Genomic DNA, 19,140 nt, shown 5'->3' with positions numbered 1-19,140 from the left:
AAGTGGTTTGTGTTTCTGAAAGGAAACTAAAATAAAGGCCGATTACTTGGAATAAACTGGATGTTTTCATTTGACAGCCTTTCGGTGAATCGTTCAGTTTCTCCAGCGGAGGTCTGAAGTGATGAATGACTTGTTTTTTTGTGTTCTCCAACAAAGATGGGCGTTGAGCTCCTCCTCGGTAATCGTTGCTTTCGCCTCCGATTCGCCGCTTCCAGAGAAAAAGGCGGCGCGAAAAAAAAGAAAAAAGAAAAACATACACAGTCCAGCCCCAAAATGGACGCTCGCGACGCCTTCGTGTCATTGGGAGCGCGTCTGTGCTCAGACCCAAAATGGCGGCCGGAGCGGCTCAGTTGCAGGGCTCGTTTGTGTTGACCGGCCCAGGCCCCGCCCCCTTGTGGGCGGGGCGCGCTGCGGGGCTTGGAGTCACATGACCCGCGCGGAGCCAGGCTGACCAATTCCAATATGGTGGCCAGCTTGGCAAGTCTACGGTTCCTGTTGATGGTATTGTTGTTGTGCGGGATCAGGGACGGCGCCTGCGGCCAGGACGCTCCGCAGGTCCTCGGGCTGCGGCTGGAGGACCCGGCGGGACCCGTGTGCATGAAGGACCGGATCATCTCCGCGCCGGAAGGAGCCAAGTTCAAGCTCCTGCTCTTCGTGGCGGACCTGAATGAGAGCCTGCCGTCGGTGGCGTTCGCCGGGGCGGCCGGCGGAGGTGCCGCGGCGGCCGACCCGTGCGAGGAGGACTCGGCGCGCGCGCAGTCCGCCTTCCAGGTGACGGGCGGCATCGTGAGGGACGCGGCGCACGGCGGGCTGCTGACGGTGGACGTGGTGGCCGCGGCGCGGGGGGGCGTGGGGCGGACCCTCCACCACCTGTGTGCCCGGAGCGGCGGCGGGCGTTGGGCGACGGTGGGCTCGGACCGGCTGCGGGTCAGCGCCGACGGCGGGCTGCCCGCCGACCACATCCCGCCGTGGGGGCTGGCGGTGCTCGTGGTGCTGCTGCTGCTGCTGTGCGCCGTGCTGAGGACCGTCAACCTCAGCCTGCTGTGGCTCGACCCCGTGGAGCTCTACGTCCTCCACAGCTGCGGCTCCGAGGAGGAGAAGAGAGCCGCCAAGCGCCTGGAGCCCATCCGGAGGAGGGGGAACTTCATGGTGGGTTGCGGGGCCGCATCACCGGGGGGGGGGGGGGGGGGGGGGGTGTCCGGGGGCTACCGTTACAGGGTGACACTGAGGGTTAACTTAAATCCCTAATTTAGACCAAAACAAAGTCTAAATCTTAAGTTTGATTGGTTTTGGTTGAGTTTCTCTCGCATAAAAAGACATGGAAATGACTAATAAAGGTATTTGTTACTATATAAATACAGTTGAATAACCTGTAATGACGTCACGCTTCAGATCACAGTTCCACTTTTCATATTTTAACTTTTTTTTCTCCGTATTTTCAACATTAAACTCACCCGCCAACTTTATTTCTTACCTTTTGACTCAAATCTCTATTAGTTTCGGTGACGTAGATAATTAGTTGGAGCAGAAAAATATGTTGATTAGATTTTAAGATCACCCTTTTTGAGTCTGTTATTACATCTGCCAATGTCGTGTTATTGATGATAATAATACTTTATTACTTTCCAAGTTTTTCCTTAAATGGAAATTCCTGAATTTAACAGTACAACCTAACTGTCACCATTTTGACAAATTAAATCGATTTATAAATTAAATAAAAACAAGTTTGTAACACTATTAAATTAACCCTGACATTGTTGTTTTTGTCATTTTAACGTTATTGTCACAATTTTCAAGATCATTCTTTGCTCGGTTCTGCAGCTTGACCTCATTTTTAATGTCTTAGCTTAACTTTTTTTTAACTAGATCTTCCCAGAAAGAGCTAAAGATTGACTCTGGTGTGGTTTCTGATTGACGGAGGCTTCGACTTGTTTCAGTGAAGTATTTCTGTTGGATCCCCCCCCCCCCCCCCCCTCCCCCATCCAGGCCTGCTCCCTGCTCTTCCTCTGCGCTCTGGGACACTCAGTCCTCGGCGTCCTGCTCTACCGGGCGCTGGGCTCCATCCTGTCCGCCGTCTTCACCAGCGGCGTGCTCATCTTCTTCCTGGCCGAGCTGGCCCCCCACATCCTGTGCTCCGGTTACGGCTTCCAGCTGGCGCCGGCGCTGACCTGGCTGGCCCAGGTCTGCATGGTGCTCACCTGCCCCCTGTCCTGCCCCCTGGGACTCATCCTGGACCTGGGCCTGAGGAGGGACATCAGCACCTGTGGCATCCGGGAGAGGACCATGGAGATGATCCGCACCAGTGTCAACGACCCGTACAGGTACAACTATGACCTTTGACCTCTGACCTTTGGACTCCACCTCTGACTTTTGGACTCCGTCTCTGTCTGACCCTTGGACCTCACACCAAGACTTTACAAACTTTGACCGTGACTCTTGATGTCTCTGCTTTATTTTCCAATGTTTCAAATCTCATTCCGTTCTTTCTTCCATTCCGACTCCTTGATGTTTTGACGTCTACCTTTGACCTTTGCCGTCTGTCTCTGACCTTTGGACTCTACCTCTGACCTTTTCGACTCTGTCTCTGACCTTTGGACATGGACTCTGTCTCTGACCTTTGGACTCTGGACTCTGTCTCTAACCTTTGGACTCTACCTCTGACCTTTGGACTCTGTCTCTGACCTTTAGACTCTGGACTCTGTCTCTGACCTTTGGACTCTGGACTCTGTCTCTAACCTTTGGACTCTACCTCTAACCTTTGGACACTGTCTCTGACCTTTCGACTCTTTCCAAGTTTTGTCCTCTTCCACTGACCTTTGGACTCTGGACTCTACCTCTGACCTTTGGACTCTGGTCTTTGTCTCTAGCCTTTGGACTCTACCTCTGACTTTTGGACTCTGTCTCTGACCTTTGGACTCTGTCTCTGACCTTTGGACTCCACATCAAGACTTTTACAATTTTTGGCCGTTCCTCTTGAAGTCTCCGTCGATCGGCCCCTGTTCCTTGTTGCCGACTGGACGCCTCTGGTCCGTGTCCTCTTGTCTCCTGCAGTGAGTTCGTGAAGGAGGAGTTCAGCCGGGGGGCGCTGCGGAGCAAGACGGTGGAGGACATCCTGACGCCCCTGAAGGACTGCTTCATGCTGCCCAGCTCGGCCGTCCTCGACTTCTCCACCATGTCCGAGATCATGCAGAGCGGCTACACCCGGGTGCCCATCTACGAGGAGGAGAGGTGGGCCGCCGCCGCCGCCGCCGCGCTCCTTTTCCTTTGAACGTCGAAAAACGAAACTCCCCCCAAAAAAGGGGGGGTTAAAACATGTTGCTGTAGTGTAATATAGCAAGTCCTTGTGGGAGGAAGGAGTATACAGTCCGCAATATTTCCGCCGTCTTCTTTGTTCTGATTGATGATACACGCGCTGTACTGCACAGCACTGCCCCCCACAGGCCATCAGTGGTATTACACTGTTTGATGCACATACTGACTCGTTCTTGTGTTTTAATCTCAGAAAAGTTTTGCGTTTAGACAGAAATGGTAAAAGGGCTGAATATAAACATTAACAATTTGTAGGACTGGATGATTTGGCCTAAAATATTTTTTTAAAGAAAGATTTGCATTTTGTCAATTTTCCTCAATGCACTTCAAACTGGCTGCAGACATCAGATATGTCATCAAAAGTGCAACTTGGAGCTAAAATGCATATAAACTACATCAAAATAACAAGCAAGTGAGGCTCCGTCATTCAACAAATTCAAGCTTTAACCAAGTTTTAAGCAAAAGTGCAACAGGAAGTGCGGAAACCCACAAGGAATGGTAGAACGGAACACGGAAAATGCCGACTGTGTATGGGGGAAAAAAAACTTGAATTTGCAAAATAAAAATCTTTGTTTAGCTACAAATTTGATCAATCTGGTTAAACAGATTTTTTTGCCCAGCCCTAGCAATGGGAGAACACGGACGTTCTAGTGGACAGACGACCAAGTTGTATTGTTGTTGCGGTCACTGTCAAAATAAAAGCACCAAGTCTCAGGGGAATATGGAGTGGAAGTCGTAACACTCTGGAGGAAAACATTGTTCTGATTGTCTCTACTGAGCATGTGCAGAAAAACTGTTTAATACGGCAAGTTTCACCTTGGGAGCCGTTTTCAGAAACCGACTCCCCAGAGTCGTCAGCCTTACCTCTGCTTAAGAAAGATATTTGGCCTTTTTGAAGAATGTTGACGTCTCGTTTTAGACGTAGCTTTTACCCGCGGTGTCCTTTTCCCCCCAGGTCAAACATCGTGGAGATCCTGTACGTGAAAGATTTGGCGCTGGTGGACCCGGAGGACTGCACCCCGATGACGACCATCACCAAGTTCTACAACCACCCGCTGCACTTCGTCTTCAACGACACCAAGCTGGACGCCATGCTGGAGGAGTTCAAGAAAGGTGCGTTGTTTGGCCGTTGGTAGACTGTTGTTCTGTTGTTTGGTCATTGTGTGGTTGTTTTGTCGTTGCGTCATAAGTTTTTGGCCAATGGTCCATTGTTTGGTCGTTGTTCCCTTTGGCTGTTTAGGTTTTATTCCATTTTTTTTGGCCCTTAATCTGTTCTTTGAGTTGTTTCACTGTTGTTGTGTTGTTTAGCCCTTTAGATTTGGAGTTTCCATCTGACCCTTCGGACGGCACATCTTAAAAACTTGACTGACATCTGAACAGTCCTTCCAACATTTGGACTCATTTCCTTTTGTCTTGCCTTTGTCTTTGTCTTTTCATTCTCACCTTTGAAGTTAAGCTTTGACCTTTTCCTTCCGTCCCTTTAACATCACTTCCAAACTCTGGACTCTTTCCTTTGACGTTTTCACCACAGGACTTTACCACAGGATTTTCCTTCTAAACCTGATAGTTTTCTTCCAAAGCTTCAACTTTATTTGAGGCATTTCCTCTCATTTTAGGTTTATTCCACCTGCATGTTTTCGCGATCGTGACTTCTGTCTCCATTTTTTAATGTAATTGGAATTATTTGTTTTATTTTCTGAACATAAGCACGTCCTCGCTGCGACTCTCTTGTTTGTTTTGTCTTTAAGAGATGTGGAAACCTCGGTTGTTGTGCTCAACTGGACTTTATACTGAGATTTCTGTGTTGGAAATAGTCAAACCAATCCCGTGCTTGACCTTTTGACCTCAAAACCAGGGAACTCTCACATGGCCATCGTGCAGAAGGTGAACAACGAGGGCGAGGGCGACCCGTTCTACGAGGTGCTGGGTCTGGTCACCCTGGAGGACGTCATCGAGGAGATCATCAAGTCGGAGATCCTGGACGAGTCCGACGGATACCGTGAGTCTCTCCTGTTCACGAGGCTCCGGCCCTGCCCCCTCTTTTTTTTTTTTTTTTTTTTCCTAAACTCCGCCTCCTGTGGCGTCCCGCAGTGGACCGGAAGGTGAAGCGTCCCCTCGCTCCACTGGAGATCCCGCTGGAGCCTCGCAGCGCCCACGAGGAGTTTTCGCTCTTCAAGCCCCCGGAAGGAGAACCAAAGATCCGGACGTCGCCGCAGCTCCTGCTGGCCACCCACCGATTCCTCTCCAGAGGTCTGTCTGATGATATTCAATACACCGCGTTTTCTTTTTCCTCTTAACTATGGAAATAAATACAAAATATTTACTGTTCTTGTATACTTGTATAGACTTATTTGCTAAATATATATATATATATATTCCTGTCATCAATAACCCCGTTTATACTATAATTATGAATATTTACGAGTGAAATGTAAATATTTGTGCAGAGGTGGAGCACTTCAGTCCGGCTCGAGTGTCAGAGAAAGTCCTCTTCCACCTGCTGCGCCACCCCAGCGTCAACCAGGAGGTCCACTTCGACCCCACCAACCGGCTGAGCGCCGGCCACTACCTGTACACTCGCAACCACCCAGTGGACTACTTCATCCTGCTGCTGCAGGTACCAGACGCCGTACCTGGAGTACAACGTAGTCTCATAGAGACAACAGGCTAAACCTATAGCAGCAGAGCTAAGAAAGTAGTTTTAAAGTGACAACAGTCTAAACCTATAGCGGCAGAGCTAAGAAAGTAGTTTTAATATGACAACAGTCTAAACCTATAGCGGCAGAGCTAAGAAAGTAGTTTTAAAGTGACAACAGTCTAAACCTATAGTAGCACTTTAAAGTGACAACAGTCTAAACCTATAGCAGCAGAGCTAAGAAAGTAGTTTTAATATGACAACAGTCTAAACCTGTAGCGGCAGAGCTAAGAAAGTAGTTTTAAAGTGACAACAGTCTAAACCTATAGTAGCACTTTAAAGTGACAACAGTCTAAACCTATAGCAGCAGAGCTAAGAAAGTGGTTTTAAAGTGACAACAGTCTAAACCTATAAATGACAACAGTCTAAACCTATAGCGACAGAGCTAAGAAAGTAGTTTCAAAGTGACAACAGTATAAACAAATAGTGGCAGAGCTAAGAAAGTAGTTTTAAAGTGACAACAGTATAAACCTATAGCAGCATAGCTAAGAAAGTAGTCTTAAAATGAAAATGACAACAGTATAAACCTATAGCGACAGAGCTAAGAAAGTAATTTTAAAGTGACAACAGTATAAACCTATAGCAGCAGAGCTAACAAGTAGTTTTAAAGTGACAACAGTCTAAACCTATAGCAGCAGAGCTAAGAAAGTGGTTTTAAAGTGACAACAGTCTAAACCTATAAATGACAACAGTCTAAACCTATAGCGACAGAGCTAAGAAAGTAGTTTCAAAGTGACAACAGTATAAACAAATAGTGGCAGAGCTAAGAAAGTAGTTTTAAAGTGACAACAGTATAAACCTATAGCAGCATAGCTAAGAAAGTAGTCTTAAAATGAAAATGACAACAGTATAAACCTATAGCGACAGAGCTAAGAAAGTAATTTTAAAGTGACAACAGTATAAACCTATAGCAGCAGAGCTAACAAGTAGTTTTAAAGTGACAACAGTCTAAACCTACAGCGGCAGAGCTAAGAAAGTAGTTTTAAAGTGACAACAGTCTAAACCTACAGCGGCAGAGCTAAGAAAGTAGTTTTAAAGTGACAACAGTCTAAACCTACAGCGGCAGAGCTAAGAAAGTAGTTTTAAAGTGACAACAGTATAAACCTATAGCAACAGGACTAGAAAAACATTGCTCAAAGTGATGGAATGTGTCAAATGTTCAAGTAAACGTCTCATTATTCCGACACTTCAGCAAAAGAGGAAGCCGCAAATGTTTTGAATAATTCTAGGAATTATGAAGTTTTGTTCCTGAAAGTAAAATCATGAAAACAGTTTTTTTTTTTTTTTTTTTTAAGTGTGCCGTGGTCTGTGTGTCCTCAGGGTCGCGTGGAGGTGGAGATCGGCAAAGAGGGGCTGAAGTTTGAGAACGGGGCGTTTACGTACTACGGCGTGTCCGCGCTGACACTGCCATCTTCAGGTGAGACCAGGAACTGCAGCCACACTGGGAAGTGTCGCCACCACAGTGCGTGGGGGGGGTGTTGATGGGCCGTGTGTGTGTTTCAGTGCACCAGTCTCCGGTGTCGACCCAGCGCCACTCCCCCAGGGATCCGTTCGAGTCGGCGGACGCCACCAGCCCGTCCAGCTACTGTCCCGACTACACCGTCCGAGCGCTGACCGACCTGCAGCTCATACGGGTGTGTGTGCCAACTCTGTCGCCGTGGTTACAGCCCTCGAAGAGCTGCAGGAAATCGAAAAGAGTCTTGCTCGCAGACTCGTTTGCCATAATATGTGGAAAACTGCAGTAATGGTTCCTCTGAGACAGTTTTATACAACTTCTTTCTTAGTTCTGTTGCTATAGGTTTATAGTGACCCTCCTCTAAAACTACTTTCTTAGTTCTGTTGTTATAAGTTTATAGCTACCTTGGTCTAAAACTACTTTATTAGTTCTGTTGCTATAGATTTATTGTGACATTGGTCTAACCTACTTTCTTAGTTCTGCTGCTATAGATTTATTGTGACATTGGTCTAAACTACTTTCTTGGTTCTGTTGCTATAGGTTTATAGTGACCTTGGTCTAAAACTACTTTCTTAGTTCTGCTGCTATAGGTCTATAGTGACCTTCGTCTGCTTAAGGTTTATAGTGACAGTGGTCTGAACATATCGTAACTAAGAAACTGGTTTCCAATAGACGACTGTCTACACTTGTAGCAGAAGAACTAATAGAGTACTTTTAGGCCACTGTCACTATAAACCTATAGCAGCAGAACTAAGAAAGTACTTTCATAGTGACAGTGGTCTAAAACTACTTTCTTAGTTCTGTTGCTATAGGTTTAGACCACTGTCACAATAAACCTATTGCAATGGAACTAAGAAGTAGTTTTAGACCGCTGTCGCTATAAACCTATAGCAGCAGAACTAAGAAAATACTTCTCTCGGTTTATAGTGATACTGATTTAAACTAAGAGAGTGGTTTCATAGTGACAATTGTCTATTCATCCCACCACTTTATATGTCTAGAAAAGCTATGAATACTTCAATATCTCAGCTCGTTTCCCATCACAACGGGGTTAGCATTAGCCTAGCGAGCGACCACAAAGCGCTGGATAGTAAACGTGTTCCGTGTGTGTGTGTGTGTGTGTGTGTGTGTGGCAGGTGACTCGTCTGCAGTATCTGAACGCCCTCATGGCGTCTCGAGTCGGCCAGAGTCCCGACCCCCCGGAGATCAAGATCCTCCCCAACAGTCAGACCAAGCTGCTGAACGACAGGAACACCGCGCAAGGTAACGTAGCGCCGCGAGCCGCCCGCCGCTCCTCGCCACTAACGACCCGTCTTTTTTTTTTTTTTCTTCTTCTAACTGCTGAACTGAATTAATCTTCTCTCTTGTTTCTTCTTCTTCTCCCTCCTGCTGTTTCTTTTTTGTTTTTCCGACCCGTCCAGAGTTCCCCGTAAACTTTTCATTCTTTGACACCATTGAGAACTACTGTTAGGCTTTTCTTTTTGCATGAGGTAAATCACGTTCTGCACCGTTTTCCCTCCTCTAGACCGTCTCGTCACGTGTCTCTCCTCGTGTTCTGTGTCCGTCTGTGTCTCCTCTCCATTCTAACCACATGGATCCGGCCATCACTCATGAAACCAAACAAACGAACAAACCAAAGAGTCAGGTGATCAGTGTCCTCTACTGTTAAAAATTGGAAGTTTGCGGCTTTTAAATGAACTTAAAACATGCAAGTTAAAAAAAGAGAAAGAAATCTACTGTCATATTACAGGAAATCCTGATCATTATCAAATCCTGATATATATATATATATAGATAGATAAATAGATATCCGCGTGACTGCAGATTTTTCTTCATAAAACTCATTTCTCACAAGGACATTTTGAACAAAATCTCCAGCCCGACATCGACCAATTAAAAAGCTGCCTGCTTATGTTGCCAGGCAGAGTTGAAAGTTAGTGTAGTGCTGCCTCCTGGTGGACGACGTGAGGAGTGACACCGAGAGGGACTGTATTTTTGTATTTCGTATTGGTGAGTTGAATCTATTCTTAAATGCGCGACAATTAAGTTGTTAAGTCTTCATGTGGAATCTGAATTATGTTTGTAAATAGTTGTATAAAAGCCTGAATTTTGATAGAAATATTTATATATGCAACTATGAACTCTCTGCACCCTGGAGACATTCACTTCATTTTATACGCCATGAAACCAGCCAGATGAGGAAAGTACGGGGAAGTATTTATAGCTATTTATAATTAGTCTGCAACTGACAGAATGTTAGAATAACTATAAATTCAGTTATAAAGAAGAATTTCAATGTATTGACACTTGATTTTTATTGTTATGTTTACTAATTTAAACATTAGTCTTTTATTTTATATTTTCTACATTAAATTTATTTTAAAAAAATTATTAATTTAATTTAATAATTAACCCTTTATGTGAGCAAAAACATTTTTTCTTTTTAAGTGAACACCATAAACATAACATTAAATATTCTCTTTGTCGCCCACACCAGTAAATTATTTGTCCCTCGGCGAGAAAACGTGTCAAGTTAACGAAAGGCTTTACCGTATTTCCCAAACTATCAGGTCACGTCTCGGTATCAGTCAAATACAGTCATAACGGGGACTTTTCTGTTGTCCTATAGTGACATCTAGTGGCACAACATGGGTTGTACCGCTTGCGTTGCCAAATAAGCCTCTACTTAAATTAGACTGTAAAAAGTGAGTTATATTCTGGGAAATACGGTAATAATTTTAGCTAAGGATAACGATGCAAAAAAAAAAAATTTTTTGTTCTGAATTTAACGCTAAATTATTTTCCCAAAGCAGAAAAGACATAAACACTTTACTTATTTGTTTATTTAGCTAATTTGTGCATCAAAAGTGTAAAACCTCCAATATTTCTCTCAGAGGACACAAATCATCGCCCTCATAAGACAGAAAACGGCAAAAAAACAGATGGATTCTGGGACGTCTGTGAGAAAAGATTGTGGTTGGATAAAGGAAAAGTTTGTTTTATTTTTAATAACTTTGTGATTCACAATTGGCTTTTTCTTCCCAGAAGTTGACTCTTTTTGTTTTTTGTGTTCCTCGTCACCTTCCGACGGTCCAACATGTGAGATTTTAATTCACTTCAACCCTTCACTGTCCTGGTTTAAGTTTCTTACCAAAAAAGAATGGATTGTTAAGAAAAATGGAGCAACAACAAAAAAGCTAAACAAAAAAAACAAACCTGGTAACTGTATGTTTTTCCTTTTCTCCTAATCAGGACATTAAACGGTTAAAGAATTCAGATAACGCAAAGAAACAGGTTTTTTTTTTATGCAAGCCTTGACCTGTAATACTTGGTTGTACCACTAGATGGTGCAAAGACATAAACATTACAAAACAATATACCAACTTTCAAATTTCAGCACGAAAAGATTTAACCGACAACATGAATATTGGCTCTAAAACACTAGATTTAAAAAAAAAAAATCTAGTGTTGTATCTAAACACTTTTACCGTATTTTCCAGACTATAGGGCACCACAGTCGCTTAATGGAGATTTTTTGCCATTGTCATATGGTGACATCTAGTGCTCCAATGTGGCATGTATCTATATATTTCTGGGAAATACGTCATTTCATAATTTAAGTCACAACTTCATTTAAAAAAAAAAAAAATTATCTAAACTGCTGTAGGTTCTAAACTCTTACATGTTGTACCCGAAGACTCGTCTCATAAGGAACCCCGATTATTTACACCTACTTTAAAAAGTGGCTGGAAGATTTCTGTTTGTCTTTATTTTCTAGCGTCTCTCCGGCTGAACTCATGGAAATGTTACTTCTTACCACTAGCGGGTGCTGTTTTCACCTAATAAACCCTCAAACGTTTGCCCGTAAAGAACCGTTCGCTGTGAAAATCGACGTTCCTCCGTAGTTTGCGTTGACTTTGGTATCGTTTGCACGCGATCCAGACGACGGTGAAGAAATCGTTCACTTTATCGGCCAAGTGCAGTTAAATCAAATTTGTGCAGCGCAGCGTTTTCCCCCATTGCCATGGAGACAATGTGTTGTCCAAAAGTACCCCCCCCGTTTAGAAGGAGTCAGTAGATTTTCAATAAGTTGCATTTTTTTCCCCCATGCGTTGTCAAAACGTTCCACCTCGGAAGCCGTTCTTCCCAAATTTGCTTTCACTCCTATTGAGATGGAGCATTTTCAAAAAGTTGCACCCCCGACATTGTCAAAACAATTGCCCCCGTTGACCTGGAGACAGAGCGTTGTCAAAAAGTTCCGCCTTGGGAGCCGTTTTTCAAAAAGTTGCTTTCCCTCATTTTGAGACGAAGCATTTTCAAAAAGTTGCACCCCCGACATTGTCAAAACAATTCCACTTTGAGAGCGATTTTCCAAAAACTTACATTTGCCCCCGTTGACCTGAAGACGGGTCATTGTCAAAAAGTTCCACCTTGGGAGCCATTTTTCAAAAAGTTGCTTTCCCTCCTGTTGAGACGAAGCAATTTCAAAAAGTTGCTTTCCCTCTTGTTGAGACAGACCGTTTTCAAAAAGTTGCGTTTTCCATCCATTTCCATGGAGAAAGAGTTGGAATGTTGTCAAATTTCCACTTTGGAAGCTGCTTGACACGGAGACAGAGCATTTTCAAAAAGTCCCCCCCACCACCCCACCCCATTTGGGAGGAGTCAGAGGATTTTGAAAAAGTTGCGTTTTTTCCCCCTGATTCCACAGAGTGTCAGAGCGTTTGTCAGAAAGTTCTACCTTGAGAACCCTTTTTTCCAAAAGTTGCATCCCCCCCCGTTTCAAAAAGTTCCATTTTGGGAGCCGTTTTTCGAAAAGTTAAGGTTTCAGGCGCTGCTGTCATGTGAACGAAGGCCCAAAATGTTCCGGTTTCACAAAAACGTTACGTATTCCGCTCGTCGTATCTCCAGAAAAATTGCTCACAACTGCAACTAAAAGCAGAGCAACATTTTTATTTTTTTATTTATTTATTTTCCTCACTTGCGACAACGTAACGTTTCCCGTCGTCGCTGCCGGGCGGAGAGAAAAAAAAAAGGTATCCGGGGTTCCTTCGTGAGCGCCATTGTGTTTGTTTGTTTTGTGTGTTTCATTGTTTGTTTGTTTGTTTGTGTGATGACATCACTCCCTCCCGCTCACCTCCGCTCTCCTCTCATTGGTCGGGTCCCGCAGGTGGCAGCCAAGCCCAGGAGAGCTCCACAGAAGAGGAGGCTCATGGGTAGCGACGTTTCTGCCTGTCCGCTGTAAATTAATAATAATAATAATAATGAGAAAGGAAAAAAAAAAAAAAAACAATGTAGGATTTCTTTTTTTTTTTTTTTGTTGGTGTGTTTTTATCGACAAATCATCTATGGCTGGAACGTAGGAACTATCGGACAAAACTGGAGGGGAGGCTGATTTTATACTCGTCTGTCGTGTCGATCCATTCCTTTACTCCACTTCTTGTTTTGTTTTCTACTCGTTGTGTGTCTACGTACATATAGATATATATATATATATCCACATGATTATATGGTGTGTGGCTCGGGGGAGGGGGGAAGTGGGCGGAGCCTCTGACCCTCGCAATGAGTTCACCCGAAAAAAAACGCCAAAAGCTGCTTCTTCAGAAACTGGGCCAAGTTTAATTTCAAAATAAAATTAAATGTTTGGGTTTTTTTCCCCCAAGTGAAGAAAACTCTTCGCTGTTTCTTGCCACCGTTGACTGAATAAATCCGTTTTATTTTAATTTGGCGGTGCATTCCCTTCCTGTATTGAATCTGCTACTTTATCATTCCTCACTTATTTTTTTATTAAATTTTTTTTTAGTGTAGAAACTATTAAAAACACACTGGCTTGGATTGTTTTCAAGGTTTTTAAAGAGAAAATATTTAAAGAAAATTTTAAATTAAAAAAATAAAATCCTCAGTATGATGATGTAAACAAATTTGTTAAGATGTCACAATGAAGTTAAAATATAAACACATTGAAATAAATGTAAACGATGTTCCTGGAATTAAAGTATAAACACGTGTAAACAATTTGGATAAATAAGACCAACATCTGATTATAAACATACAAACCATGTGGACAAATAAGACTGAAATATGAATATAAACAAATGTAATGAATTTAGATAAATAAGACTAAAATCAAAACATAAATAAATGTAAACTATGTGGACGAACAAGACTGTTTACATGTGTTCATATTTACATTTCAACGTTGACAAATTAGATTAAAATATGAAAATAAGCTGAAATAAATTTGAATAAGACTGAAATCAAAACAAATAAACAATTTGTACAAATATAAATAAATGTAAATGTGGCTAAATAAGACTGAAATATATGAGCATTAAGAAATGTAAACAATGTAGACAAATTACATTAAAATATGAAACTAAACAAATGATACGATTTGAATAAGTAAGACTGAAATCAAAACATAAACAATTTGTACAAATAACACTAAACTCTGACTATAAACATACAAACAATGTGGATGAATAAGGCTGAAATCTAAATACATGTAAACAATTTAGATAAATAAAAACATCACAATATAAAGATAGACAAATGAGATTAAAACATGAATATAAACAAATGTAAGCAGTTTGAATAAATAAAACTAGAATCAAAACGGAAATAAATGTAAACAATTTCTACAAAAATACTAAAATCTGAGTATAAACATGCATGAATATAAACATGTAAATAAAAAGGACAATTAAGGCTGAGATCTAAAAATAAACATACATAGTTTGGCAAATGAGATTAAAATGTAAACAATGTGTTCAGATAACACTTATTTATAAATATAAACATGTTTAAAAAAGATTGTATTCTAAACATGAACGGGCAGAATTTGGATAAAATAGACTAAAATCAAAATATATTAAAAAAAATAAACAATTTGGACAAATCACATTAAAATCTAGATATAAACGCAAACAAAGTGGACAAATAAGAGTGAAATCTAAATTCCTACACAAACAATTTTGAAAATTAAAAACATTCCAATGTCTTTACTGAAAAATAAATCGGGGGTGGAACAATTTGCAAAAAAAATAAAATAAAGCTGAGAAAAACTACAATTAAACTGAATAAATCTTTTATTTTATCTCTCTTTTTTTATACTGAATAAATAACTTATAGTGTTAAGTGCAGCTCGATTGTGACGTCATTTCCCTTCCAGTAAAGTAGTAAACATAATGAAGCCCAGCAGGGGGCGCCAACAGACCCCAACTCGAAGCTTCACATTCAAGCTCCCATGTGTTCTTCTTCATGTTCGCCTTGTTCTGTGAGTGAATGAGTGAAAGAGTGAAAGAGTGAATGAAATCCCTCAGTTCTTCGCTGTGTTGTTGTTTCCTGGTGGCCTGAAACTTTTTATTGATTATTTTATGTCTTTTTTTGCCAAATATTCACAAAAAATGCTCAAAAGGACTCAAAATGATCAATAATGAAAATCCACGGTTTCCAAGGAGACGACAGTTGAACTGAAATGTTCTGAATCAAAATCTCCGGTAATTTTTCTTTTTTTTCTTTTTTCTTTTTAAATGTATTTAACTGAAGCTAATTTTAGAATACGAGTAGATTTTTGTTTTGATTCCTCTCACTTTAAAACTGCTGGACCATGTCAATAAAATATTTAAACCAAACTGAAATACCAATCTCACGCCCGGTTTACGTGTAAACACATCCTCTTTTTTTTCTTTTTTTTCTTTTTTTCATTTTGGTTTCAGAAAACATCAACAACGTTTTGAAAATGGCGTTTACACACAAGGAAATGCTGAAAACGATGTAATTAGCATGTCAGGCTATGAGTTGGAACTGTGGGTTGTTTTTGTAATGATCACACACACACACACACACACACACACACACACACACACACACACACACACACACACACACACACACACACACACACACACACACACACACACACACACACAACGACCAAGTGGGATTGTTGTTAAGGTGACTGTCAAAATAAAAGTACCAAGTCCCAGGAGAATATAGACTGGGGGGGTCATTGCATTATTCCGCTGTTTCTATGGACACAGATTCAGATCGTTTTCAAAAAGTGGCATTTTCCTTGTTTCCACGAAGGCAGAGAGTTTTCAAAAAGTTACGTTTTCCCTGTTTCTACAGAGACGGCAGTCAGTTTTTAAAAAGTTGCATTTTGCGTGTTTCCACGGAGACGGAGCCTTTTCAAAAAGTTACCTTTTTTTCCCCTTGTTTCCACGGGTATGGCAATCGGAGAGTATTAAAAAAGTTGCGTATTCCTTGTTTCCGTGGAGGCGGAGTGTTTTCAAAAAGTTGAGTATTCCTTGTTTCCGTGGAGGCGGAGCGTTTTCAAAAAGTGGCATTTTCCTTGTTTCCACGGAGGCAGTCGTCGGACAGTATTCAGAAAGTTGCAGATGTATCATTTTCAAGAAGTCCCCCCCCCTCCCCCCATTTCCACAGAGACGGAATTTGTTTTTTTATTTGTGTTTTTAAAAGCTGTGGTTTTTTTTCCTGTTTCCTCGCAGACGGAGCGTTTTCAGGAAGTAGCGTTTTGTTTTTCCTCGTTTCCACTGAGTCGGAGCATTTTTTTTTGTTCTTTTTTTTTTTTTTTTTGGTTCCACCTTGAGAGAGTCGTTTTCAAAAAGTTGTGTTTCCCGTGACTCCGGGCCCCATTGCTGTGTTGTAAACGAAGCCCCAAAACACTTTGTGGTTTTGGTATCAACGGACTGAATGTAAAATAAGATAATCAAGACTTTGTGCTATTTTGATAGACTGATGATGATGATGATGAAGAAGAGGACAATGATGATGATGATGATGATGATGATGATGAAGAGGATGTGTGTTAATATATAATGCGAGTCAATAGTTTTGGAGGAAACTGGTTTTTCAGGTACAAGAGAGAAGGTGTTGGATCCATTCCTCATCCAGTCCAGGTTTTGTTTCTCTCTTTGTCCTGCTGGATCGCTGCCAGGATTCTGGAGCCTCAAGAATCCATCGCATTGAAACAGTTTCAATAATTTCTTAGGAAATAAACTCAATCCTGTTCTGATTGCTGTGTTTTCCTTGTTTTTCTTCATATATGAATGCAGATATGAAATGTGACTAATCCTGGATTATCTGGAGAGTTGATGTCATTTAATCTCTTATTTTATGAGTTTTTTTATCATCGAATGAGGAAAAATCATCTTCCTCTTCTAACATCCAGATTATAGAGCGTCTTCCTCCTCCAACATCAGATTATAGAGCATCTTCCTCCTCTAACATCCAGATTATCGAGCATCTTCCTCCTCTAACATCAGATTATAGAGCATCTTCCTCCTGTAACATCAGATTATAGAGCATCTTCCACCTCTAACATCAGATTATAGAGCATGTTCCTCCTCTAACATCCAGATTATCGAGCATCTTCCTTCTCTGACATCAGATTATAGAGCATCTGCCTCTACTAACATCCAGATTATAGAGCATCTTCCTCCTCCAACATCAGATTATAGAGCATCTTCCATCTCTGACACCAGATTATAGAGCATCTTCCTCCTGTAACATCAGATTATAGAGCATCTTCCTCTAACATCCATATTATAGAGCATCTTCCTCCTTTAACATCAGATTATCGAACATCTTCCTCCTCTGACATCAGATTATAGAGCATCTTCCTCTTCCAACATCAGATTAGAGAGCATCTTCCTCCTCTAACATCCATATTATAGAGCATCTTCCTCCTCTAACATCAGATTATGGAGCATCTTCCTCCTCTGACATCAGATTATAGAGCATCTTCCTCTACTAACATCCAGATTATAGAGCATCTTCCTCCTCCAACATCAGATTATAGAGAATCTTCCATCTCGGACACCAGATTATAGAGCATCTTCCTCCTGTAACATCAGATTATAGAGCATCTTCCTCTAACATCCATATTATAGAGCATCTTCCTCCTTTAACATCAGATTATCGAACATCTTCCTCCTCTGACATCAGATTATAGAGCATCTTCCTCTTCCAACATCAGATTAGAGAGCATCTTCCTCCTCTAACATCCATATTATAGAGCATCTTCCTCCTCTAACATCAGATTATGGAGCATCTTCCTCCTCTGACATCAGATTATAGAGCATCTTCCTCCTCTAACAATCAGTAATGTGCAGTTTGTTCAGATTATAATTATAATCTCTGTGGATTGACGACAGTGAAGGAAAACTGACACTTCACGGAGAAGCGTCGTCGTCGTCGTCGTGGCGACCTTGAAGCCGGAGATGTCCGTCGTCCTCACATGACCTCCGTAATCTCAATTTCTCCCCAAATTAAATGTCAATCTGTCCACACAATAAAGGATTTTCAGGCCGGGGGGCCTCGGCCAATCAGGCGGGCCGGGGCCGGCAGGGCGGCGGCTGATTGGCGCGGCGTGCGGGGCTTTGCATGGCGACACCTCGGGGCGGCGGGCGGCTCGATGCTGCGGCTGCAGGAGGAGGAGAGACGCTCCTCTGGAGGGTCCAACAGCTGATCAGTGGGATTATTGGCTTGAAACAACGACTTTTATCAACAGATCGAACAGAATAGTTGCAATTGAAGCCGAAAATGTTGGTTTTTATTCAATAAAATCAGTTTTGATGTTTCGTTCAGTCAGTCAGCTGTGTGTGTGTGTGTGTGTGTGTGTGTGTGTGTGTGTGTGTGTGTGTGTGTGTGTGTGTGTGTGTGTGTGTGTGTGTGTGTGTGTGTGTGTGTGAAGGAGAGAGAGAGAGAGAGAGAGAGAGAGATACAGCAGAGTGTATGTGCATGTATATTTGTGTGTGTACATCATTGTGTTTTATTCCTACATGACTGTGTGTGTGTGTGTGTGTGCATGTGTGAGGGAGAGAGAGAGACATACAGCATGAGTGTAGGTGTGTGTACATTATTGTTTTTTTTCTACATTAGTGTGTGTGTGTGTGTGTGTGTGTGTGTGTGTGTGTGTGTGTGTGATTGTACATGACTTTGGGTTTATGTGTGTGTGTTTCTACAGTAGTGTGTGTGTACATGTGTGTGTCTGTGTATTTGTGTGTGTGTGTGTGTGTGTACATGGCTGTGTGTGTGTGACACATCATGAATATGTGTGTGTGCATGAGAAAGTGTGTGTGAGTGAGAGAGAGAGTGAGTAAGAGAGACATGAGTGTAGGTGTGTGTATAAATGTGTGTGTACATTGTGGTTTTTTTTCCCCAACATGAGTGTGTGTGTGTGTGTGTGTGTGTGATTGTACACGACTTTGGGTTTATGTGTGTGTGTGTTTCTACAGTAATGTGTGTGTACATGCATGTGTCTGTGTGTATTTGTGTGTGTGTGCTTACATGTGCTTACATGGCTGTGTGTGTAGGACACATCATGAGTGTGTGTGTGTGTGTGTGTGTACATGCAGACGTCAGTAAACTAAATTCCCTGATTCTGTTGTTCGCCGTTCAGCAGCCACATGAAGCGCATGATCGAGTGTGTGATCAGTGTGTGTGTGTGTGTGTGTGTGTGTGTGTGTGTGTGTGTGTGTGTGTGTGTGTCTGCCATACACATTCCCTGCACATGGCAACAGAAGCTAAATATAGCGCTCAGCGGCTTCACAGTGGGATCATGCTTCCTCTGGCTCCTGCCGCCGTCCCTCTTCTCTCTGCTGCTCCCACAAAAACATGACGCCTCCTCCGCTCCTCCTCTTCACCTCCTCCTCCTCCT

General features: G+C 42.3%; 2 protein-coding genes across 3 annotated transcripts in view; one reads left to right on the top strand and one right to left on the bottom strand.

Moving 5' to 3' along the window:
* Positions 1 to 423: 423 nt before the first annotated feature.
* Positions 424 to 16,472, top strand: cnnm3 (cyclin and CBS domain divalent metal cation transport mediator 3; the record flags this gene model as incomplete). Of its 2 annotated transcripts, XM_080510643.1 has the most annotated exons (11): positions 424 to 1,149; positions 1,987 to 2,321; positions 3,052 to 3,228; positions 4,265 to 4,422; positions 5,165 to 5,308; positions 5,401 to 5,559; positions 5,757 to 5,926; positions 7,325 to 7,421; positions 7,508 to 7,638; positions 8,597 to 8,723; positions 12,628 to 16,472. In XM_080510643.1, the coding sequence occupies 11 exons, from the start codon at positions 463 to 465 to the stop codon at positions 12,675 to 12,677; spliced, it is 2,235 nt and encodes a 744-aa protein (XP_080366769.1). In that variant the 3' UTR covers positions 12,678 to 16,472. The 2 variants fall into 2 exon arrangements, with proteins under 2 accessions (XP_080366769.1, XP_080366768.1); XM_080510642.1 differs by lacking the exon at positions 3,052 to 3,228 and having other exon boundaries at positions 463 to 1,149.
* A 1,311-nt stretch (positions 16,473 to 17,783) lies between these two features.
* The window catches only part of polm (polymerase (DNA directed), mu), a gene marked incomplete at its 3' end in the record, with an annotated part of 3,103 nt that continues 1,746 nt past the window's right edge, over positions 17,784 to 19,140 (bottom strand). The window contains exon 3 of the mRNA XM_080509868.1: positions 17,784 to 17,945. Within this exon, the coding sequence (XP_080365994.1) occupies positions 17,784 to 17,945 (162 nt within the window). The remainder of the gene's footprint in view (positions 17,946 to 19,140) is intronic.

The sequence above is a fragment of the Blennius ocellaris genome (genome assembly GCF_963422515.1).
Source record: "Blennius ocellaris genome assembly, chromosome: 15".
In the NCBI taxonomy this organism is placed as follows: Eukaryota; Metazoa; Chordata; class Actinopteri; order Blenniiformes; family Blenniidae; genus Blennius; species Blennius ocellaris.
The sequence above is the reverse complement of the archived record's forward strand: the minus strand, read 5'-3'. Positions and strand labels throughout refer to the sequence as shown.